Source organism: Cetorhinus maximus, chromosome 12 (assembly GCF_964194155.1).
Source record: "Cetorhinus maximus chromosome 12, sCetMax3.hap1.1, whole genome shotgun sequence".
Lineage (NCBI taxonomy): Eukaryota > Metazoa > Chordata > Chondrichthyes > Lamniformes > Cetorhinidae > Cetorhinus > Cetorhinus maximus.
The window spans coordinates 16,310,335-16,335,497 of record NC_135890.1 but is presented as its reverse complement, the minus strand read 5'-3'; the positions used below and the strand labels follow the sequence as shown (position 1 = coordinate 16,335,497).

Below are 25,163 nucleotides of genomic sequence, written 5' to 3'. Positions count from 1 at the left end.
AATCTATCAATTTCCTTATCACAGATGTTAGACTAACTTGCCTATAGCTTCTTGCTTTCTGTCTCCCTCCTTTCTTGAATAAAGGTGCTACATTTGCTATTTTTCAATCTGCTGGTACCCTTCCAGAATCTAAGGAAGTTTGGGAGATTATAAAACCAATGCCTCTACTATCACTGCAACTACTTCTTTTAGGATGAAAGCCATCTGCTCCTGAGGACTTGTCAGCCTTTAGGTCTAATAGTTTCCTAGCACCTTTTCCCTGGTGATGGTGATTGTTTTAAATTCCTCCCTCTCTTTCACCTCTTGATTTTCAAGTGTCATTGGGAGGCTTTCTACAATAAAGATGGAGACAAAATACCTGTGTAATGCCTCTGCCATCTCCTTGTTTCCTATTATCAATTCTGCAGACTCGCACTCTAGACGGCCAACATTAGCTTTAGTTACTCCTTTCCTATTTAAATACTTGTAGAAACTCCTAGAATCTGTTTTTATATTACCAGCTAGCTTTCTACTCTACTTTCTCCCTCTATTTTTTCTTTAGTCATTCTTTGCTGGATCTTAAAATCTGTCCAATTTTCTGACCTACCACTAATCTTTGCAGATTTGTACAGTGTTTCTTTCAATTTGGTACAATCCTTAACAACCTTGATTAGCCACGGATGATGCATTCTTTTCAAAGAGTTTTTCTTTCTCACTGGGATAAGACTTGTGTTATGATCCTAGGCCAGCAAACAGATTCCACGGATTTCTCAAGAACCCACCCAGACAACAGTAACACTGTGAGTCAACCAATCTCACTGAAACTTCGTCTCTCTCACGAGGGATTCCAATCCTCGCCTTCAAAGATCTTGGAATACTCTCCGACAGTCCCTCCAATTCAGATGGCTTCAATAATGGCCCACCTCACAGGGTTTCAATCTCATCTCCCAAGATTCTGTACCCCTGGATTTCTAAGTCTATACTCAAGCACCAACTGACAAGCACAATTTACCTCTTTGGCCGCGCCAAGTGGAACACTAGTGCTCCACGAGGGTACCTTTGGCCCAACGGCCTGCAGCACGGAGTCACCAACCTTCAGCTGCCTTCTTGGATCTTCAGGACTTCTCTTGAGCCCTCTTTATTTACCAGATTTAGCACTGCGGGTGTATCTACACCACATGGACTGCAGAGGTTCAAGGAGGCCGCTCACCACCACCTTCTCAAGGGCGACTAGGGATGGGCAATAAATGCTGGCACAGCCAGCAAAGCCCACATCCCGTGAATGAATAAAAAAAAGACTCAGTTGGCAACCCACCTCGCAAGATTCCGTTCCCCTGGTTTCCCGAGTACTCACTCAAACACGAAATTATAGGCACAACTTCAAATCTTCAGCCATGCTGAGCAGAACGCTACTGCTCCAAAGGGGTTTCTTTGCCCCAACAGCCCGTAGCACGGAGTCACCAAACTTCGGCTGCCTTTTTCACTTAAAATCTGCTCCCTGCAGGCCTTTTCTTGTTTGTGACCTGTTTCTCTGCTCCTCTCGATTTTCTTGAACTGGGACCTGTTTCTGTCTCCTGCCTCTGTCCCCTACCTGGGGCTTCCTTTTGGGACCTCTCCGTGTCCCCTCTACCCTTTTCTCGGACCTCTGCCTATGCTCTCTCCTGTTCCCTGTCTGGGATTCTTGCCAGCAATGGCACATCACACCCAGTTACCTGACCCAGGTTTTCATGTCATTATTTTTTTCTCTTTTTATGTGCTGGGCCTGTCCTGGGCCTGAAGAATTTAAAGATGCAGATCCGCTAAATTACACATGTGTAGCCTGTTCCTGGTCTGCGCATGCGTGGGAAGTCTAAGGTTAGTCAGGACTTGGAGTTCCCAACCTCCGCACTCAACATTAAGGTAATTTTGGCTTTCACAACACTTGGCTGTGTAAGTTTATGCATGACAAATATCAATTTGCATAGGGGGCGGAAGTGTGGCCACTTGATAAGGTATGTACAACATACCTTAACTCAAGTCAGTACATTTTTTTAATTCATTCACAGGACATGGGCTTTGCTGGCTGGGCCAGCATTTATTGCCCATCCCAAGATGCCCTTGAGAAGGTGGTGGTGAGCTGCCTTCTTGAACTGCTGCAGTCCATGTGGTGTAGGTGCACCCACAGTGCTTTTAGGGAGGGGGTTCCAGGGTTTTGATCCAGCAACAATGAAGGAATGGTGATATATTTCCAAATCATGACGGTGATTGACTTGGAGGGGAACTTCCAGGTGGTGGTGTGCCCATCTATCTGCTGCCCTCGTCCTTCTAGATGGTAGTGGTCATGGGTTTGGAAGGTGCAGTCTAAGGAGCCTTGGTGAATTCCTGCAGTGCATCTTGTAGATAGTATACATGGCTGCTACTGAGCGTCAATGGTGGAGGGAGTGAATGTTTGTGGATGTGGTGCAAATCAAGCGGGCTGCTTTGTCCTGGACAATGTCAAGCTTCTTGAGTGTTGTGGGAGCTACACTCACCCAGGCAAGTGGGGAGTATTCCATCAAACTCCTGACTTGAGCCTTGTAGATGGTGGACAGGCTTTGGGGAGTCAGGAGGTGAGTTACTCGTCGCAGGATTCCTAGCCTCTGACCTGCTCTTGTAGCCACAGTGTTTATATGGCTAGTCCAGTTCAGTTTCTGGTCAATGGTAACCCTCAGGATGTTGATAGTGGGGGAGTGGAGATATAGTGATGGTAATGCCATTGAACGTCAAGGTGTGATGGCTAGATTCCCTCTTGCTGGAGATGGTCATTCCCTTGCACTTGTGTGTCGCGAATGTTACTTGCCACTTGTCAGACCAAGCCTGGATATTGTTCAGATCTTGCTGCATTTGGACATGGATTGCTTCAGTATCTGAGGAGTCGTGAATAGTGCTGAACATTGTGCAATCATCAGCGAACATCCCCACTTCTGGTCTTATGATGGAAGGAAGGTCATTGATGAACCAGCTGAAGATGGTTGGGTTGAGGACGCTACCCGGAGGAACTCCTGCAGTGATGTCCTGGAGCTGAGATGAGTGACCACCAACAACCACAGCCATCTTCCTTTGTGCTAGGTATGACTCCAACCAGCGGAGTTTTCCACCTGATTCCCATTGACTCCAGTTTTGCTCGGGCTCCTTGATGCCACACTGGGTCAAATGCTGCCTTGATGTCAAGGGCAGTCACTCTCACCTCGGGAGTTCAGCTCTTTTGTCCATGTTTGAACCAAGGCTGTAATGAGGTCAGGAGCTCAGTGGCCCTGGCGGAATCCAAACTGGGCATCAGTGAGCAGGTTCTTGCTAAGCAAGTGCCGCTTGATAGCACTGTTGATGACTCTTTCCATTACTTTACTGATAGAGAGTAGACTGATGGGATGGGTAATTGCCCAGTTGGATTTGTCCTGCTTTTTGTGTACAGTACGTACCTGGGCAATTTGCTACATCGCAGGTAAATGCCATTGTTGTAGCTGTACTGGAATAGCTTGGCTAGGAGCGCAGCAAGTTCTGGAGCACAAGTCTTCAGTACTATTGCCAAAGTATTGTCAGGGCCCATAGCCTTTGCACCATCCAGTACCTTCAGCTGTTTCTTGATATCACATCGAGCGAATCGAATTGGCTGAAGGCTGGCATCTGTGATGCTGGGGACCTCCGGAGGAGATTGAGATGGATCGTCAACTCGCATTTCTGGCTAAAGACTGTAGCAAATGCTTCAGCCTTATCTTTTGCACTGATGTTCTGGGCTCCCCTATCATTGAGGATGGGAATATTTGTGGATCCTTCTCCTCCACTGAGGTGTTTAATTGTCCATCACTATTCACGACCGGATGTGGCCGGACTGCAGAGCTCATATCTGATCCGTTGGTTGTGGGATCACTTAGCTCTGTCTATCACTTGCTGTTTATGCTGTTTGGCACGCAAGTAGTCCTATGTTAAAGCTTCACCAAGTTGACACCTCATTTTTAGGTATGCCTGGTGCTTCTCCTGGCATGCCCTCCTGCACTCTTCACTGAACCATGGCTGATCCCCTGGCTTGCTGGTAATGGTAGAGTGGGGAGTATGCCGGGCCATGAGGTTACAGATTGTGTTCGAGTACAATTCTGTTGCTGCTATTGGCTCAAAGCGTCGCATGGCTGCCTAGTCTTGAATTGCTAAATCTGTTTGAAATCTATCCCATTCAGCACGGTGGTAGTGACACACAAGACAATGGAGGGTATCCTCAATGTGAAGACGGGACTTCGTCTCCACAACGACTGTGCAGTGGTCACTCCTAACGATACTGTCATGGACAGATGCATCTGCGGCAGGCATGTTGGTGAGGATGAGATCAAGTTTGTTTTTCACTCTTGTTGGTTCCCTCGCCACCTGCAACAGACCCAGTCTGGCAGCTATGCCCTTTAGGATTCAGCCAGCTCGGTCTCTATCAGTGCTAACGAGCCACTCTTGGTGATGAACATTGAAGTCCCCCACCCAGAGTATATTCTGCATCCTTGCCACCCTCAGTGCTTCCTCCAAGTAATGTTCAATATGGAAGAGCACTGATTCATCAGCTGAGGGAGGATGGTACATGGTAATCAGCAGGAGGTTTCCTTGCCCATGTTTGACCTGATGCCATGAGACTTCATGGGGTCCAGAGTCGAAGTTGAAGACTCCCAGGGGAACTTCCTCCCGACTGTATACCACTATGCCGCCACCCCTGCTGGGTCTGTTCTGCCGGTGGGACAGGACACACCCAGGGATAGTAATAGTGGTGTCTGGGAAATTATCTGTAAAGTATGATTCTGTGACTATGACTATGTCAGGCTGTTGCTTGACTAGTCTGTGATTCAGCTCTCCAAATTTTGACACTAGCCCCCAAGTGTTTAGTAAGGAGGACTTTGCAGGGTCGACAGGGCTGAGTTTGCCATTGTCATTTCCAGTGCCTAGGTCAATACCTGGTGGTCCTTTCTCCATTTTTTCATTCCTTTTTTGAGACATTGTAGCTTTTTGATACAACTGAATGGCTTGCTAGGCCATTTTTGAGGGTATTTAAGAGTAAACCACATTGCTGTGGGTCTGGAGTCACATGTAAGCCAGACCAGGTAAGGACGGCAGATTTCCTTCCCTAAAGGACATTAGTGAACCAGATGTGTTTTTACAACAATTGACAATAATTTCATGGTCATCATTAGACTTTTAATTACAGGTTTTTGTTATTGATTCAAATTCCACCAACTGGCGTGGTGAGATTCGAACCCCAGTCCCAAGAGCATTACCATGGATCTCTGGATTATCAGCGACAATACCACGTCATCGAGAGAAAGAAAGTTAGGATAAAAAGCCTCTGCCCCGATTAAGTCTGGGGTGGGAAGGCTCATGGAAGGCCTTCCTGCCTTGCAACAAATTGAGGCCCTTAAGTAGGCAAAGGATGTCTATTTAAGGGCTTCATCCCACGGCGAGGGGCTCGCCATGGGGGGAAAGCAAACCCTGAAAAGCAAACCCTGACCAGTTTGTTTAAGGACTCCTGTTGGGGCTGAGTGGGGGAGTTCCTGTTGTCAGGTGCCCAGTGTCTGATTGAGGGGTCTGAGAAGGGGGCAGCAGGTGCTGAGAACCTCGCTAACCCTGGAATGCAGACCATCAGGTCCAAGAACCTGTCAGCCTTTAGTCTGATTAGTTTGCCAAGTACTTTTCCCTAGTGATAAGATTAAATTCTTCTCTCTCTTCTGCCTCCTGATTTTCTCCCATTAATGGAATGATTTTAAAGTCTTCTACTGTGAAGATAGATAAATATTCATACAAAGTCTATGACATTTCCTTGTTTTCCATTATGAATTCCCCATTCTCGTCCTTTAAGGGACCAACGTTTACTTTAGCTACTCTCCTCCTTTCTGTATACCTTCGCTCTTAATATCTGCTTTAACAGTTCTTGCTATAGTTTCCTCTCATCATCCACCTTCTGTTCTTTCTCCCTTGTGTGTTTATCTAGCTTCCCCATGAATTCATCTATACTATTTGCCTCAACTCATCCTTCTGGTACTATAAACAGTATAAATTCCGTCACATTTCACATCACATCAACAGTATAAATTTCATCACATTTCTACTTCTCTTCAGCTCTGAAGAAGGGTCTTACGGACTCGAAACGTTAGCTCTGTTTCTCTCTCCACAGATGCTGTCAGACCTGCTGAGCTCTTCTAGCCTTTTCTGTTTTTATTATTTCTAATTGATAGTATTTTTTAAGTCTGTTCACCTTTTCGCTGACTTCACATTTAATTGACTTGCTGTTGCCACGACAGTTGACCAGACAGCTTGCAATACCTACTGGGAATTGTAGTTTTTCATCGCACGCAGACCTGGCTGCCTGACAGCACCCAGCCGCCATGCGCGTACTACACCTCCCGGCATGCCGGGCGCACGTTGTGCCACGTGGTTCCTGTCCCCGGCATCAAAGGACTACAATGCCCGGTGAGCCTTGCGCACGAGGCATGCGCAGTGGTGCTCGTTCCGCTCGGAAACGGCAAGGGATGGCGGCGATGCAGTGAGTGGGGCGGGAGGAGCTGTGAGTGAGTGGGGTTCAGTCGCGGCCGAACAGGGGTATCTTACCCCGTCCCCGCTCCCTCACCCATCCCTTTAGGAGTGGCAAGATGCACCCGGGTTTCGCCATCGGCCTGGTGTTCCTGGGCTGCACCAGCAACGTTGTGTTTCTGGAACTGTTGGCCAGGTGAGTGAGACCAGGGATCTGACCATTGCCTTTATTTAATGACAGGTGAGAACCAGGGTTCTGACCATTGCCTTTATTTAATGACAGTTGAGACCAGGGATCTGACCATTGTCTTTATTTAATGACAGTTGAGACCAGGGATCTGACCATTGCCTTTATTTAATGACAGGTGAGAACCAGGGTTCTGACCATTGCCTTTATTTAATGACAGGTGAGAACCAGGGTTCTGACCATTGCCTTTATTTAATGACAGGTGAGAACCAGGGTTCTGACCATTGCCTTTATTTAATGACAGGTGAGAACCAGGGTTCTGACCATTGCCTTTATTTAATGACAGGTGAGAACCAGGGTTCTGACCATTGCCTTTATTTAATGACAGGTGAGAACCAGGGTTCTGACCATTGCCTTTATTTAATGACAGTTGAGACCAGGGATCTGACCATTGCCTTTATTTAATGACAGGAGAGCACCAGGGATCTGACCATTGCCTTTATTTAATGACAGTTGAGACCAGGGATCTGACCATTGCCTTTATTTAATGACAGGTGAGCACCAGGGGTCTGACCATTGCCTTTATTTAATGACAGGTGAGCACCTGGAATCTGACCATTGCCTTTATTTAATGACAGGAGAGCACCAGGGATCTGACCATTGCTTTTATTTAATGACAGGTGAGCACCTGGAATCTGACCATTGTCTTTATTTAAATCTAAGTGAGAACCAGGGATCTGACCATTGTCTTTATTTAAATCTAAGTGAGAACCAGGGATCTGACCATTTCCTTTATTTAAATCTAAGTGAGAACCAGGGATCTGACCATTGCCTTTATTTAAATCTAAGTGAGAACCAGGGATCTGACCATTGCCTTTATTTAATGACTGATGAGAACCAGGGATCTGACCATTGCCTTTATTTAATGACTGATGAGAACCAGGAATCTGACCATTGCCTTTATTTAATGACAGGTGAGCACCAGGGATCTGACCATTGCCTTTATTTAATGACAGGTGAGAACCAGGGATCTGACCATTGCCTTTATTTAATGACAGGTGAGAACCAGGGATCTGACCATTGCCTTTATTTAATGACAGGTGAGAACCAGGGATCTGACCATTGCCTTTATTTAATGACAGGTGAGAACCAGGGATCTGACCATTGCCTTTATTTAATGACAGGTGAGAACCAGGGATCTGACCATTGCCTTTATTTAATGCAAGTGAACACCAGGGATATGACCATTGCTGAAACAAAATACTGCAAATGCTGGAACTCTGAAATCAAATAGAAAACGCTGACATACTCAGCAGGTTTGGCAGCATCTGTAGAGAGAGAAACAGAGTTAATGTTTCAGGTCTGTGGCATTTAATCAGCACTGGGAAAAGTTGGAAATGTAGCAGGCATTAAAAAAAGTGAACAGAATGAGATTGGGAATAAGAACAAAAAGGAAGGTCTGTGATAAGAGTGGCAGGCAGGAGTAATTAAATAGCAAAAGGTTTCATGGCATGCAGCCAAAAGGAGCGGTAATGGGACAACTAAAGAAAGATGTGCCGAGAGGAGATGTGAATGACAGAATTCTGAGTAGCTGCTGTCTGAAAGCAAAAAGGAAATAACAGAGAAAAACAAAAGGGCAAAAAAGAACAAAATGGAGCCAGAGATTATGATCTAAAATTGTTGACTCCAGAAGGCTGTAAAGTGCCCTGTCAAAAGATGAGGTTCTGTTCCTCGACCTTGTGTTGAGCTTTATTGGAACACTGCAGCAGGTCAAGGACAGTAAGATCAGAATGGGAGTAAGGTGGAGAATTGAAATGGTAGACAACAGGAAGCTCAGGGTCCTGTCTGTGAACTGAATTCAGATGTCCTGTAAAATGGTCATCTAATCTGCATTTGATATCCCCAATGTAAAGGAAACCATGTTGAGAGCAGCGAATACAGTATACTAACCGGAACAAAGTAATAGTAAATCGCTGTTTCACCCAGAAGGAGTTTTTTGGCAAATCAAATTGGCAAAGGTAGCCTTGTGAATGAGTTCACAGAGTGTATTGGGACAGTTTCTTAGAACAATATGTCAGCAACCAACTAGAGAAAAGGCTATTTTAGACCTGGTAATGTGGAATGACTCAGGGTTAATTAATGGCCTCATAGTAAAGGATCTTTGAAACATGAGTGATGATAGCATTCCATTTGAGGGTGAGAAACTTAGGTCTGAAACTACTGCCTTAAACATAAATAAAAGCAATTACAAAGGTGATTGCCTTGATGTTTTGCCAATGGAGACAGGATATGTGGCTTGATCGTGTTCTCCTGAGGCCATTGTTCTTGATAGAGACGTAGTGTCTCTATCTCAGTGAGTTTTAATATGGAAGGTTCAGTGATGCAAATAAGGTGGTCATCTTTGTTTCAAGTATAAGTCATATTTAGCCTTTGTTTACAAAAGTCTCTGTTTTTAAAAGTTCAGTTCAGTTTTCCAGTCATTGGAGTAAAAATGATTACTTGGCATAAGGCACGTTTTCATGACATCTGTCATTGGGAAATTGCTGGAATCCATTATTAAGGAAGTAGCAGCAGGACATGTCATCATCGTCATGTGTGCTATGCCTGAAGACTGATCTTTGGCTTGTTGTCTGCTGATGCGTCAATCTGAGTCATTTTCTTGACTGTTTTTGTCAGTAGTGGTTTACCATTGCCTCCCATTTTGGGGCAGGACAAGGAAGCAGGTCCCAAGTCTGCCTCAACTGGAACAGGAATCGAACCTACTCTGTTGACATTATTCTGAACCATCTAGCCAACTGAGTTAACCACCTCATTAGCAGGATATTTAGAGAATCGTAACACAATCATCCAGAGTCAACCCAGTTTAATGGAAGGGAAATTGTGTTTGATAAAGTTATTTGAGTTCTTTGGGTATGTAACAAGCAGGCTAGATAAAAGGGAAACCAGTTGATGTAGTGTTTTTGGATTTCCAAAAGGCATTCAATAAGGCGCTGCATAAAAAGTTACCACACAAGATAAAAGCTCATGATGTTGGGGGAAATATATTAAGATGGATAGAGGATTAGCCAACTAACAAGACCCAAGTTGGGGTAAATGGGTCATTTTCAGGTTGGCAAACCGTAACTAGGGGGTGCAGGAAGTAATTGGGAAGGCAAATGGAATGTTGCCTTTTATTGCAAAGGGGATGGAATATAACTAAGTAGGAAAATCTTGCTACAGCTGTACAGGGCATTGTTGAGACAGCGCCTAGAGTATTATGTACAGTTTTGGTCTCCTTACTTAAGGAGAGCTATATTTGCGCGGAGAAAGTTCAAAGAAGTTTCACAAAGTTGATTCCTGAGATGGAGGAGTTGCCCTGTGAGAAAAGGTTGAGCAGGTTGGGCCTATACTCATTGGAGTTTAGAAGAATGAGAGGTGATCTTATTGAAACATGGTAAGATTCTGACAGGGTGGATGCTGAGAGCATATTTCTTCTTATGGAGGAATCCAGAACTAAGGGCACAGTTTCAAAATAATGGGTCACCCTTTTAAGGTGGAGATAAGAAATAATTTCTTCTGAGGATCGTTGATCTTTCAAATTCTCTACCCCGAGAGCAGTGGAAGCTGGGTCATTGAAAATATTTAAGGCTGAGTTATACAGATTTTTGATCTACAACGGAGTCGAGGGTTATGGCGGGGAGGCAGGAAAGCGGAATTAACACCACAATAAATTCAGCCATGAACTTAATGAATGACAGAGCAGGCTTGAGGGGCCATATGATCTCCTCTTATTTCTTATTTTTTTATGAGCCTTCGATGGTGAAAACGAAGAGGTAAATGGGCTGGTGTGCGCTTGCGCTTGCATGAAAAGGTGCTGTGGGAAAGGAGATGATGTTGGGAGTGGGCCATGGTATTTTTGAAGCAATGGCCACTTAAGAATACTGATAAGGGAGGTGGGGAGATGTGTTCGGTGAAGGCATCACTCTGGAGGTGGCAGAAATGGTGGAGGATGATCTGTTGAATGAGGAAGCTGGTGGGGTGGAAGATGAGTGTGAATGGAAGCTTATTGTGGTTGTGGAAAGGGAAGGGGTGAGAGCAGAGATGCATGAAACAGAATGGACTCGGTGAGGGCCCTGTCAACCACAGTGGGGGAGTCCTTGGCTGAGGAAAAAGGAAGGCATGTCTGGAGTGCTAGAAGGTTGCATTGTCTGAACAAATGCGATGGAAACAAACTGAGATAATGCAATAGTGTCATGACGAAAGCAAGATATGAGAAAGTGTAGTCAAAGTAGCTGTAGGAATCAGTGAGCTAGAGTGATTATTGGTTAATAGCCTATCCCCAGAAATGGAGTCAAGGGTAATGGAGGAAGCGAAAGGAAGACTCGGAGATAGACTATATGAAAGTAAGAGAAGGTTGGAAATTGGTAGCATGTTTCTCTGACCCTAATCCTTTCCTTTTCACCATGGATGTCCTATCCCTCTGCACCTCCATCCCCCACCACTGAGGCCTGAGAGCTCTCTGCTTCTTTCTTGAACAGAAGCCAATCCGTTCCTTTCCACCACCAGTCTCCTCCACCTGACAGAACTTGTTATCACTTTGACCAACTTTTCCTTTAATTCCATTCACTCCCTGCAACTAAAAGGTATTGCTATGTAAATCCCCATGGATCATATCTATGCCTGCCTTTTTATGATATATGTAGAACCTTCTCTGTTCCACTCTACTCAGGCCACCCCCTCCCTTCCCTCTTTTTCTGGTACATTGATGATTGTTGTGGTGCCAATTCCTGCTGTCGTCCTGAACTAGAAAATTTCAATGACTTTGCTCCAATTTCCACTTTTCTCTCGCCTTCACATGGTCCATCTCTCAGTTCCCTTCTCTGTCCCTAGATGCTGCCAGGCTTACCAACTATTTCCAAAATTTTCTGTTTTTTTAGATCTCAATGTTAATTATATTTAGACTGGTTCCCAAAGCTGAGCACTCTAGTAATGTGTAATATGAAAGAATTAATTAATAATATCATAGTAAGGGATCCTCTAGGAAGTGGGCTGTGTGGCCTTCAGGACTATGTCCCTGTATGTCTTATCTTAAAAAAAGTGATAACTTATGTAATTTATGACATGGTTATTTGAGTATTGTGATTCATTGGTTAATTAAATACAGTTGCTAGTGCCACTTAAGTACATTCAACATTCAGAAAGTAGAGTGGCTTTAGTTTAAATGCAGTAATTTGCAAAAAATGAAAGAAGTTGCATTTATATAAATCCTTTCACATCCTCTGGATGTCTAAATTATATTTGATATTGTGGCTGTGAGTGTGTGAAAGCTTTTGTATCAGGACATTAGACCCATTGGTAACTGCTGAACAATATTATCTCTGTATAACCTGTTACGACCAGGTGAGAACAGGTGGAATGACGCCTCTCTTTTACCACTCCTTGTTTGGTTGTAGCAGAGGTTTTAAATTTTAAAAGGATGCTGTATTGCCAATTCGGTATGTACTTGATTGTGTGCAGTTTGTAAGAATTACGCCAGACAGGTATTCTTGAGTTAAATACACAAGGGGTTAGTTTTATTGTACTAAAACCGACCGAGGTAAAAATATTAAGCATGTTAAAAATGTACAAATCCATCATACTTCCCACAAACACACGCTCAAACTCCAAGCATCCAGAAAGAAGTACAACTTTACAGAGCATTAGGTGTTAAACTTGGCCAAGTTAAAATGCAGATTTTAAAAATGAAAGTTAATAAAGATCCACTGATTGTATCCGGAGGTGTTAGTTCTTCATTTGAGGCCGCTGGTTTAAAGTCGTGGCTGGTATATCCCTTTTCTCCTGGAAACACTGTTGTTTCCGTGACGGTGGAGGAATGTAGACACACTTTTAACTCAGCAAAACTGGATTCAAAACTGGCTACCCATGTCTGGGCTGATGTTCAGTCAATGTCTCTTTTAGTTGAGGTAATTATATTTTAATGTCCCAGCCATTAGCTCCTGAATGATCCATCCTCCATAATGATGAGATAGGAAGGAGCTGTTCACACCTTCAGGGGTGCCATTGTCTCTGTTGGGGTCTCTGTAGACTTTGCATCTCCATGAAATGGAACGTGACTTCACAGGTGCAAATTAGCAGCTACTTCAAGTCAGTGTCCATTGTTTACAAAGATAAAAACAAAAAGCTAAAAGCTACTGCGGATGCTGGAAATCCAAAACAAAACAAAAACAGAATTACCTGGAAAAACTCAGCAAGTCTGGCAGCATCGGCGGAGAAGAAATCAGTAAACATTTCGAGCCTCCATGGCCCTTCGGCAGAACTGCAGCATAGTTTCAACAAGGGAGAAATATAAATTGGTTTAAGGTGGGTGGGGGGCGGGGGGGAAGAGACACATTGAGGGTGTGGTGTGAGCAGATAATCAAAAGATGTCAGAGACAAAAGGGTCAAAGAGGTGTTGAAGGTGGTGGTCTTTGTCTGAGAAAAGTGCTAATTAAGAATGGAATACAGGATATTCAAAGTACAGCTCTAGTGGGGGTGGGGTGGAAAGACTAAAGGTTTTAGTTTTAGATTTAAAAATAATGGAAATAGGTGGGGAAAGAAGAATCTATATAAATTATTGAAAAAAAAAGCGGGTGGGGGGGGAAAAGAAACGGGGTGGGGATGGGGGGAGGGGGAGTTTAAGATCTAAAGTTGTTGAATTCAATATTCAGCCCAGAGGGCTGTAAAGTGCCTAGTCGGAAGATGAGGTGCTGTTCCTCCAGTTTGCGTTGGGCTTCACTGGAACAATGCAGCAAGCCAAGGACAGACGTGTTGGCAAGAGAACAGGGTGGAGTGTTAAAATGGCAAGCAACAGGGAGGTTTGGGTCTTTCTTGCGGACAGACCACAGGTGTTCCGCAAAACGGTCGCCCAGTTTGCGTTTGGTCTCTCCAATGTAGAGGAGACCGCATTGGGAGCAACGAATGCAGTAGACTAAGTTAGACACCCCGCTTCCTGTAAAGACTCCATCCCATTCTCTCAGTTCCTTCGCCTCCGTCGCATCTGTTCTGATGACGCTACCTTCAAAAACAGCTCCTCTGACATGTCCTCCTTCTTCCTTAACCGAGGTTTTCCATCCACTGTCGTTGACAGGGCCCTCAACCGTGTCCGGCCCATATCCCGCGCATCCTCCCTCACACCTTCTCCTCCTTCCCAGAAACATGATAGGGTCCCCCTTGTCCTCACTTATCACTCCACCAGCCTCCGCATTCAAAGGATCATCCTCCGCCATTTCCGCCAACTCCAGCATGATGCCACCACCAAACACATCTTCCCTTCACCCCCCTTGACGGCATTCCGTAGGGATCGTTCCCTCCGTGACACCCTGGTCCACTCCTCCATCACCCCCTACTCCTCAACCCCCACTTATGGCACCTCCCCATGCCCACGCAGAAGATGCAACACCTGCCCCTTCACTTCCTCTCTCCTCACCGTCCAAGGACCCAAACACTCCTTTCAAGTGAAGCAGCATTTCACTTGCATTTCCCCTAACTTAGTCTACTGCATTCGTTGCTCCCAATGCGGTCTCCTCTACATTGGAGAGACCAAACGCAAACTGGGCGACCGTTTTGCGGAACACCTGCGGTCTGTCCGCAAGAAAGACCCAAACCTCCCTGTCGCTTGCCATTTTAACACTCCACCCTGTTCTCTTGCCAACATGTCTGTCCTTGGCTTGCTGCATTGTTCCAGTGAAGCCCAACGCAAACTGGAGGAACAGCACCTCATCTTCCGACTAGGCACTTTACAGCCCTCTGGGCTGAATATTGAATTCAACAACTTTAGATCTTAAACTCCCCCTCCCCCCATCCCCACCCCGTTTCTTTTCCCCCCCCCACCCGCTTTTTTTTTCAATAATTTATATAGATTCTTCTTTCCCCACCTATTTCCATTATTTTTAAATCTAAAACTAAAACCTTTAGTCTTTCCACCCCACCCCCACTAGAGCTGTACTTTGAATATCCTGTATTCCATTCTTAATTAGCACTTTTCTCAGACAAAGACCACCACCTTCAACACCTCTTTGACCCTTTTGTCTCTGACATCTTTTGATTATCTGCTCACACCACACCCTCAATGTGTCTCTTCCCCCCCGCCCCCCACCCACCTTAAACCAATTTATATTTCTCCCTTGTTGAAACTATGCTGCAGTTCTGCCGAAGGGCCATGGAGGCTCGAAACGTTGACTGATTTCTTCTCCGCCGATGCTGCCAGACTTGCTGAGTTTTTCCAGGTAATTCTGTTTTTGTTTTGTTTTCCATTGTTTACAAAACTGTCCTTTTTTTGCATAAGCTCTGGATAACCACTCAAACCCCTGAGATATAATTTGCTGGATGAGACTTGCAGCTCAATATTTCACGAATGTAAATTCCACTTGTTGAGTGAACACCGCGCTTGGGAATTTATGCACAGGGTGACCAACTCTTGCAGGCAAAATTAAGGGCACCAGCTTGGGGGTCCATTAGAGCAAGGGTTGGGTGTGGGGCAGGGCTGTGAGAGGGCGCAAAAATGGGAACAGAGTGCGTACTGTACGTGCGTGAGATTTAAAGGTCCAATTTACGGGAAAAACAGCATCCCTGATGCATGCATCTTGGGACACGTACGTGACAGTGGGCTCAATTACAGGACAATCCTGTAAAATGAGGGACGGTTGGTCACCCTGTTTTTGCAGCTTTTGCTGCTCCAACAATCAAGCTGCTTTTAATATTGCAATCTGTTTTTATAGTAATAATACTGTAAATATAGTTGTTTGTTTGTACAGAACTTGAGTATTGCTGCAACAGCATGTCTATTTTTAAGCAATACTCAAATACTGTATAAGAAAAGGAGAAAGGGATAAGGTGGGAATCTGAAGGCTTGTCTGCACGGTAGACAAATTTCTAACTTTAGGAAACTCTTTTGAGTTACCAACAGTCACAGATTGCAACTCTTTTCGAGTACAATCACAGTTCTTGGTTTCCAGGAGTGGGACATGAACCCACAACCCTCTGATTCAAAGGCGAGGGTGCTATGAACTGAGCCACAGCTGACACCTCCTTTAGGAAGGTGTCCTCTTGACAAGGAGCTTTAACTACCAGGGGAGCACTTACTTAAAATCAACCCTTTAAACCCCATTAATTAGATGTAATTAGTGAACATTTAAAAAGGCATGGGCTTGTCATGCTAGGTTAATTTAATGGAATACTTGGAGGGAATCCCAGAGTTTACAAATAGAGAGAATGCAATGGATGTTGTGTGTAAACATTTTCAGAAGGCATTTGGGGAGGTGCCACAAAGGAGACATATTGTGCAAACTGAGGCGCAGGGTGTTAAATAAAATGTAATTTTCCATCCCATTTCCACCCTGACTTCAGTCCTCAGCCTCCGACACTGTTTGACTGAAACTCACTGAATGCTCCGAGAACGGCACCACACCCTTTTTGATTCAGCCCTTTACAGCCTTTGAACTCAACAATGAATTCAACAATTTCAGAACATAATCAATGCACCCATTTTTTTAGATGGCAGGTGCTGGTAATGATTTTGTTGTATTTTTACCTCTTCTAGACCCATCTTTTGTTTCTTTACTTGTCCCGTTACCGTTCCCTTTTGCCTTGCTCCATCGTCCCATTTATTATTTAATCACCTCTGCCTTCCATCCTTTTAAGACCTTCTTTAATGTTCTTTCTTTGCCCACCTCCCCTCTTTTTCCCTGCCCCTGCACTTGTTTAAAACCTGTTACAGCTCTGACGAAAAGTCATGGACCTAAATGGTTAATTTAGTTTCTCTCTCCACAGATGCAGCTTGACATGCTGAGTATTTCCAACATTTTTTGTTCATATAAAAGGGTGTGCAGTGACACAGAGGAATAGCTCACGAACATCCATCATAAAGTAGTGTTAAAGAAAGAATTTTTTTTCCCCCATTGGACGGATGTGGGTGTAGGTGAATCGCAGAGATTCATGCTGAGACTTTGTTTTTCATATAATGTATGATTTGGTCATAGGCAGAAGAGGGGACAATGTCAAAGATTGTTAATACAATCCAATTGGGAAGCTTGGCAAATTGTGAGAAAGGTTGCAGTCAGGCATAACCTGGTTAGCAAAATAGGCAATTGGGTAACAAGCACAGTTCAGTGTGAAATAGTACAATTTAGTAGAAATGAATGGGCTGTATGTGGTAGTTGCAGAGTGCAGAGGAAAATGATCTACAGATACAAAAGACAAAGATCTAGAAAAGTAGGAGTGTTGGAAGATGAGGCCACTAAAAGGCAAATGGGATGTAGGGTTTCCACAGGGCCTTAGGCAAATGATTATCCCTAAAATAATAGCAGGGGAAATTAGAAGAAATGATATCTCACACTGTGTTATTAGAACGCAGATCACTTTAGCGCAAGTAGCTTTGAAGCAGGGAATTGGGAAGCAAGAATATAAAGGATCATAAGTCAACACCATGGAAATAGAACTGGAGTGGATGGCTCTGGTTGGAAGGCTGGAACCAACACAGGCATAATGGATGAATAGCCTCCTCCTGTGCTGTCATTTCTATGATTTAGTGTTGGAAGGTAAGAATGACTAGACCTGTACTTAACTGAGAGTTCATAAGTCATGGGTCTTGTCTGGGTCATGATAGATCTGTGAGTAGTTCCTAGCTCCCCACCGAGTATGAGGCTGAGACCACAAGAGATTAATTCCATCTGCCATAGATTGCAATGTATAAGTCAACCTTTGAAGCCTCGAAAAATTCTTCCGAAAACAGGGGTTGACTTATACACTGATTATAAAATGTGAAACACTGATGTTGGTGTAGGTGATTGCCATTTTGAAATAACACCGATAATTCAGTTTAAATCAATGTGACGTTTTATAGAATGAATTAATTCTAAAAGGATACCTTTAACCACAATGAAAATGTTTTAAAAACCACAAAATTCATTGTCTTGCACAACTAATGCAAAGAGTTCATCAAATTCATTCTGAGTCACTTTGGCTATAGCACCATCGTAAAGATCCCACACTGGATCAGATTTGGCGCTTTCGGTTTCACAACCATCACTCCACAATAAATCATCTTTTTCTCCATCCATTGAATTGGATATTCTGTATTTTTTGAACGATCTCATGGCAGTTTCTGCATTAATAGCATCCCATGATTTGATGAAGAAACTACACGAAACAATCAAACGAGGCTGCTGCATATTTCCACTCTTTGAGAAAGTATTTTACTCTGTCATTCATCCATGTATTCCGTTCAGCGTGAACATGGTCCTTGAATGGCTTGTTGAGGCACACATCCAAAGGTTAAACTACAGATGTTAGACCCCCTGGTAAAACTGCAATTTGGATGGTGTTATTTCTTCACAGGCACTTCTTGTTCTCATCGGTTATATGGGATCTGAACATGTCCCACATTAATAAGCTGCGTTCTTTGCATTGGCTAACAGGATGCCTATTCCATCCACAGCCTCACTCAATCCTCATCCATTCGACTGTTGTCATGTACATGCACAAAAACCCTTGCAGCCAACTTGATTTCCAGCATGGTTTTGCATTAGAAAATTATCAGAGGCTTTAATTACATTCAGTCGGCCATGCAGGCTAGTACCACCGTGAACCTTGTCTTCTCATGTCCTGTGGTTTTCACTAGAACTGTTTTTAAACCTTTCCACTCCACAGGTCGGTTGCTGAGCACATCAAAATTCATGGGCATTTCATCCATGTTGCCAATGTGACATAAGGGCACTTGTGTTTTTGCCATTGTCCGATGAATCGTTGGAAACTAGTAATTTTGGCATTGAAGCCTTTTCTCTGAACGAACTTGCCTTCTGTCGCAACACTAGACATTTTAATTCCATAAAGAGAAAACACCAACTACCTGTTACTCTGGAATTTTTGCTGGACTCAGGGTCTGATTTGGCCCAGCTAAGTACGTATATACAGAGTGCATTTCCGGTGACGATGTAACCATTTTGATGATTTTTGAGGACGTATTCTGATCAGGCCAGTGGTCCCTGTTCTCATGGTACATTTGGTCTTGGGCATCTTCTTCAGGTAGGATTCCTTCTCCCATTCTCGCACCAGTTTTTCACTAACACTGAATTCCCTCGCTGCAGCACAGTTATTTCAGGAGCTAGCAAATGTTACGACTTTTAGCTTTGCACTTGGTCCTTTTTGCCAGAGGACCCATTTCTGTTCATCGTTTGCCAGACGTGGTCTGCTCTGCGTGGGTGTTCTTAAGCTCCTACGCATCTTCTTGGCAACATAGCCCGTGTTGCCTGTTGGATCCCATGCACCAACTTATAAGGTGAGTAAAACATGCATTTCTGAGGTGAAAAATTGAGGCCACTTCCTAATGTGAGTATAGCATTTCTTAGCAGAAAAGGGCGGTCGACTTATACGGCGCCGATAGTCCTAAACATGAATTTTATTGCTGATAATGAGGTTTCCCTATATGCCGGTTGACTTATACGCTGTGATCTATGGTATGTTGACCATCTTGTTATATATCTTGTTATATATTGTTATATATTATATAATTTGGTCAGCCTCAAGCCAGGAGCTTTATTTGCCCAGCCCAAGAATTTTTGTTTGGTCATTCAGTTAGGCTTTAATCCTTGTTTTGTAATTTGTTTCTGTTAGTTTGATTTGTATGATTTTTCTTGCAGGAAAAGCCTTTTAAAATAGAGTTAAACTTGTGGAATTAGCTGTGAAATCATCAACTGCATTAAACTCATAATTAAGAATAATTAATTTTCTTTCTTCAGGGATTTTCCAGGATGTGGAAACATTGTTACGTTTGGTCAGTTCCTGTTCATAGCATTGGAAGGTTTAATCTTTCAAGCTCATTTTCTCACGAAGCCTCGGGCAATTCCATTAAGGTACTGGAGAAATTGTTGTTAAAAGTGTGCAGCACTGGTCTGTGTAAAACAGCATCATCTCAGGGTTAGCAGCATCTACGCATCAGAATATTCCTTGTTTTCAAATCCAGTCAGAAATCTTGGCGCTTCTCTAATCCTGGCCTCTTGCGCAACCCCAATTTTAATTGTTCTTGCCATTAATAGCCATGTCTTCAGTAGCATAGACGCTAACCTCTAGAATTCCTCCCGTAAACTGCTCTACCTTTTGGTAGAGCATGGGGATTTATGTCAAAACCATCAGCCCTGTGTTGTCTGGATTAAAGCCTGCTGTACTGGGTTAGAGGGTGGGGAGGGCAGTGTTTCCTCCTAAGAACTGCACAGAGAAGCTGGGCAGATCTCTTGTCTGGATTATTTTTTTGTTTCTATTCCTTAGGAACATTTTTGTTTCTGTTTGAATGTTTACTGATGTAGTCTCCCTCAGTAATCTTTTGTGAAACAACAGTCTCTCTGCAGATTAAGCTCCAGCCTCTCTCTCTTCCTCCTTTCTTATATACATAGGAACTATTTCACCATGGTCTCCATGTTTTTCGTCGTGAGCGTGGTCAATAATTATGCCCTCAACTTCAACATCCCAATGCCGTTACACATGATCTTCAGATCCGTAAGTGACACACACTCAAAGTTTCTCTTCTATCAGTGCAAAAGCAAATAACTAAACTAAAGCACATGACACTGTGAAAGACTTGTGTTCAAGGGCTGTACATGTATCTATTGCCCTATTGTATAGAGAGCAAAGGTAACAAATGAATAAGACCATTTGGTCCATGAAGCTCATTCCGCCTGTTGGCCCTTATCCTTGACATCAGGATGGACTTCACCTGAATACCAGGTGACATTTTGCAAAGAAGATTTGTACACTTTCAGTATGATGTCCAATTGTGTTAAATGTCTAGGAGCTCTATCTTACAATATAGGAATATTGTACAACCCTGAGCAACTTTATTCCGTGATGTGCCTGTGATTTCACTGGGACAGTGACTAAAAATGTTTCACCTAGGATTGAGCTCCTCTTGCAGCCTTCAGCCCTGTTCCTACTCAGATTCTTTAATTTACTCTCCACCCAACCCGAAAGCAGTGACTCCTTCCCCAGGCATCAGTTTCACAAATACGGCTGCCCCTCATCTGCCCCTGCCCCTCAAAATACCTCACCCAATCTTGAACCTAGACAGCGAGCGTCAACAGCAAATCCTACAATGGGGAGGGCCGCAGCTAAGCTCAATGCTGTCCTCACCTGCACTCGCACACAGCATGGGCTATTGCATACATAGGACAGTAAATGATCTAGTCCATCAAGCCTGCCCCTCACGCTCATGATGACTGGAACATCATGACGAGATGCTTCCTCACCCACCTCCCTGCCCCTCCAATCACCATAGTAATTAGGGATGAAACCTCTGGCTGATTTTCCTCTCTTTGACCCTTTCACTTCATTTTCTAAGGTAAAGTGACTACAATGGGACTACCATTATCCACCATTTTGGGAGGACCCCCCCCCAACCCTCCCACCACCACCCTCCCTCCTCATTCCACCAACAGTGAATGATCAGATGTTGGTCTTGTATGGTGCAGCAATATCGTTTTTATTGGAATGAAGGTGAATACCAAAAAAAAATTAGGTACTCCTCTCATCTGGAGGTTAGAAGGAGGGTTTGTGGCTCAGTCATTTGCACCCTTGCCTCTGTGCCAGAAACTCTGGATTCAAGTCCCACGCCAGAATTTGTTAGCTATGGAAGGAACGTTCATGATGTAGTTCAAACAGGTTGATAATCAATCTGCTAATCCTTCCAATACTTCTCCACTATTAACCTAAAGGGGAAAAATGTGTGTGTGAAGATAGGAAACAAACAAAAATCTTGAGGTTTTATTCATTAAGACATGGTGGTAATCAGGGAAGCAGATCATTGGAGTGCAAAATATGAAGATACTGAAGGCCCCAATAACTGAAAATGACCTATGCAAGGAATGGGTTGGTTGGCCAAATGGCATTTACCTGGTCTGTGCCATCTGTCCTAACCCCTTCAGTTTAATGACAATCACTTATTATTTAATGCATGCTCCTGGAACTGATGAAGGAAATGTGCAACTAGAGTTTGCGTAATGTTGAACTTTTGTTTTTCAGGGCTCTCTGATAGCCAGCATGGTATTAGGAATTATCATTTTAAAAAAAAGGTCAGTTATTAGTGTTGTGTCTTTTGTCGATCTGTGCTTTGATGAGTTCAATATTAACCACAAGGCCGTAGGCAGAAAGAGGTGAAGAGTGAAGGTGATTGGGATAGATATGTGGCAAAGCAGATGTTGGTACTGACAGCGAGAAGCCTGGAGAATTGATGCTGTAAAATGGGAACAATAAGGGAAAGAGGAGGTCAGCACAGTGCTCAGTTAAAGAAAATCAGGAAAGGAGAAAGGGCTGACATTAAAACAGCAACTTTCAGGTCCTCGAGGCATCCCAAAATATTTTACAATCAATGAAGTACTTTTGAAGCAAAAACAAAAATACCTGGAAAAACTCAGCATCTGCGGAGAGGAATACAGTTAATGTTTCAAGTCCATATGACTCTTCAACAGAACTAAGGAAAAATAGATAAGAGGTGAAATATAAGCTGGTTTAATGGGGGGCGGGACAGGTAGAGCTGGATAGAGGGCCAGTGATAGGTGGAGATTGCCAAAAGATGTCATAGACAGAAGGATAAAGAGGTGTTGACGGTGGTGATATTATCTAAGAAATGTGTTAATGGTGACATTAAGGGTAGAAAGCAGGACGAGCAAGGTACAGATAGCTCTAGTGGGGGTGGGGTGGGGTGGGGGGAAGGGATCGAAATAGGCTAAAAGGTAGAGATAAAACAATGGATGGAAATACATTTAAAAATAATGGAAATAGGTGGGAAAAGAAAAATATATATAAATTATTGGAAAAAGAGGGATCGGAAAGGGGTTGGGGATGGAGGAGAGAGTTCATGATCTAAAGTTGTTGAACTCAATATTCAGTCCGGAAGGCTGTAAAGTGCCTAATCGGAAGATGAGGTGCTGTTCCTCCAGTTTAGTCTACTGCATTCGCTGCTCCCAATGCAGTTTCCTCTACATTGGAGAGACTAAATGCAGACTGGGTGACCGCTTTGCGGAACACCTTCGGTCTGTCCGCAAGCATGACCCGGACCTCCCTGTCGCTTGCCATTTCAACACTCCACCCTGCTCTCATGCCCACATGTCCGTCCTTGGCCTGCTGCAATGTTCCAGTGAAGCTCAACGCAAACTGGAGGAACAGCACCTCATCTTCCGACTAGTGCCTAACTTCTGCAGGGCTCATTAGATTGACCGGGCCCCTTTAACTTGAGGTTCCCAGTACCTGTGGAATAACAGAAGCACCTAACCCATAGTGAGGTGGGAAAGCTGGGGATTCAAATCCAGGTTCAATCTGTGGAAAAACTATAATCCATTCTCCACCTAGTGGCACTATAAGTAGTTTTAAAACTGCAAATTGACCCATTATTAAACAAGATTCTATGTTTTTCCCTCCTTCACAGATACACAGTTGCGAAATACATTTCAATAGCCCTGGTTTCTTTGGGAATTTTTATCTGTACATTCATGTCAGCAAAACAAGTGGTAAGAAGGCAGCCTATTTATTAAAACTTTTGTGTAACAGTTTATCTGGAATTCACTGCCCGAAAGGGTGATGCAAGCAGATTCAATAGTGACTTTCAGAAGAGAATTGGATATATACAGCAGCAATCAGCTTCATTTATATAGCACCTGTAACATAGTAAAAAAAATGCCAAGGTGCTTCACAGGTGCATTATCAAACATTTGAAAAGCAAAAATTTGAAGAATTGTGGGAAATGAGCAGAGCAGAGAGGGCCTAATGAGATAGTTGTTTCAAAGGATCGTAACAAGCAAGATGGGCTGAATGGCCTCATTCCATGTTGTAAGATCCCATAACATAGACAATTTGATGCATTGCTGTGTATTTGACACAGCTGTATAATTTATGAAAGGCGCTGGTTAGAGGGTCTAATCAAATGAAATAATTCCTACAGTCCTGCTTATGTAGATGCATTTTTATACCCTCTTGACAAGGTGGTGTGTGCCCTGTCACGAATAGTACTGTAGAGGAGGTGAATGTGATGCACATAGGAGTGTTGTACTGTATGTTTGAAATTGCACACATTAGTTGTCCTGCACTTTGAACATCTGCAAAATGTCACTCTCAGTTGCAGTTCAGGTGTCATTCACCACTGCGCACATGACTCCCAATCCTCACTCATCAGGGTCATGCTGTTTGGCTACCTTATTAATCCTCTGTTGCGTTCATGCCTAATGTTCGTATAACTGTCTAATTTATCTTTCTTTCCCATGCACTCCACCCCTTTCCTGTATGAATAAGGATTAGTCTTTCTGTTAACTCTAGGAATTTCTGTGTATGTGCAGCTGAAATTGTAGGAGCTTTTGACCAGATTTAAAGTATAGCCCAACTAGTTTGCTCTTACAGCTAAGTGTGAACCCTATGTCCATGTCTCTATTGCTTGAACAGCAAGGGCTTATCTGGAACTAACAGACATGTCCTGAAGGTAGGAACTTACAAACATAAAGAACCAGGAGAGATCATCACCACCCCCAGGTCACTCCTGAAGTTTGAAAGCTCTTACATACGCATCAATCATTTGTCTGATGAATATTTATTATATTGACCCTTGAACTTGCTGATGCCCTCTGCCCCTCACCTGGGCAGTTTGTTTCATATATTTACTACTGACTAATTAATCTAAATTGTCCACCTTCCTTGTTCTGCTCTGCAGTCTGTTCCTTCCACCCCACACCCTTCTATAGAATTTGTGCTATTGGGACGCAAAGTTATGAGATAGTCAGCAATTGCAGAATGAGCCATTCCCCACCCCCCCACATTCCTTTCCAGTTTTTTCTTTCTGGAATCAGGCAGGGAACATAGTTGGTGACCGGTCCCCTGCCACCAGTTTGCTGCCCCTTTCGACCCTTTAGTGTTCTAATTGTCACCTGTGTAAGCGCATGTTCCAGCAGAGGTCACAGGACGACGATGAGGAGAATGATCCCGGACTGTTCCTGGATGACCTTCAGCCACCACCACCCCACCCTGCCTTTGTAAGCCACAGTGGCTGAGGCCAGTTGCAGCATCCCTACCATTGACCCAATGAGTTCAGCTAAATAAGCGGACTGGAGACCCTTTCTAGTTTGTGCGGCCTGGAACCAGATGTGGCACGAATGCGGAGGTGCAGCTCCTTGGGCACCAGCAATCCCCTTGCACCTGACCCAAGTGGCCATTCTTCACGTGTCAAATGACAATGTTGGCAGCCCACTGAACCAAGGGGCATTAGGGAGTTTTGTTGGCGCTGCTTGGTGAGTTGCTCCTCTGTGTTAAGATTCAGATTCTATTTTGAGTGACACTATTCAACTGCCGATGCCATTGTTAATTTTCTTTTGTATTCCAGTCTTCACGTACGAGTGCGTCTGATGATGACAGTTATTATTTATTTATACAGTGGCTGATAGGTAAGGTGATACATTTCAATGGACTTTGGTTTTAATTACACATGTATTTAGCTAGCTCC

General features: G+C 43.8%; 1 protein-coding gene across 2 annotated transcripts in view; it reads left to right on the top strand.

Moving 5' to 3' along the window:
* The first annotated feature begins 6,472 nt into the window (after positions 1–6,472).
* The window catches only part of slc35b4 (solute carrier family 35 member B4), a 31,049-nt gene continuing 12,358 nt past the window's right edge, over positions 6,473–25,163 (top strand). For both annotated transcript variants that reach the window (XM_078553059.1, XM_078553058.1), the window contains exons 1-6: positions 6,473–6,688; positions 19,432–19,545; positions 20,083–20,185; positions 21,704–21,753; positions 23,106–23,187; positions 25,044–25,104. In XM_078553059.1, coding sequence (XP_078409185.1) covers positions 6,612–6,688; positions 19,432–19,545; positions 20,083–20,185; positions 21,704–21,753; positions 23,106–23,187; positions 25,044–25,104 — 487 coding nt within the window. In that variant the 5' untranslated portion in view covers positions 6,473–6,611. The remainder of the gene's footprint in view (positions 6,689–19,431; positions 19,546–20,082; positions 20,186–21,703; positions 21,754–23,105; positions 23,188–25,043; positions 25,105–25,163) is intronic.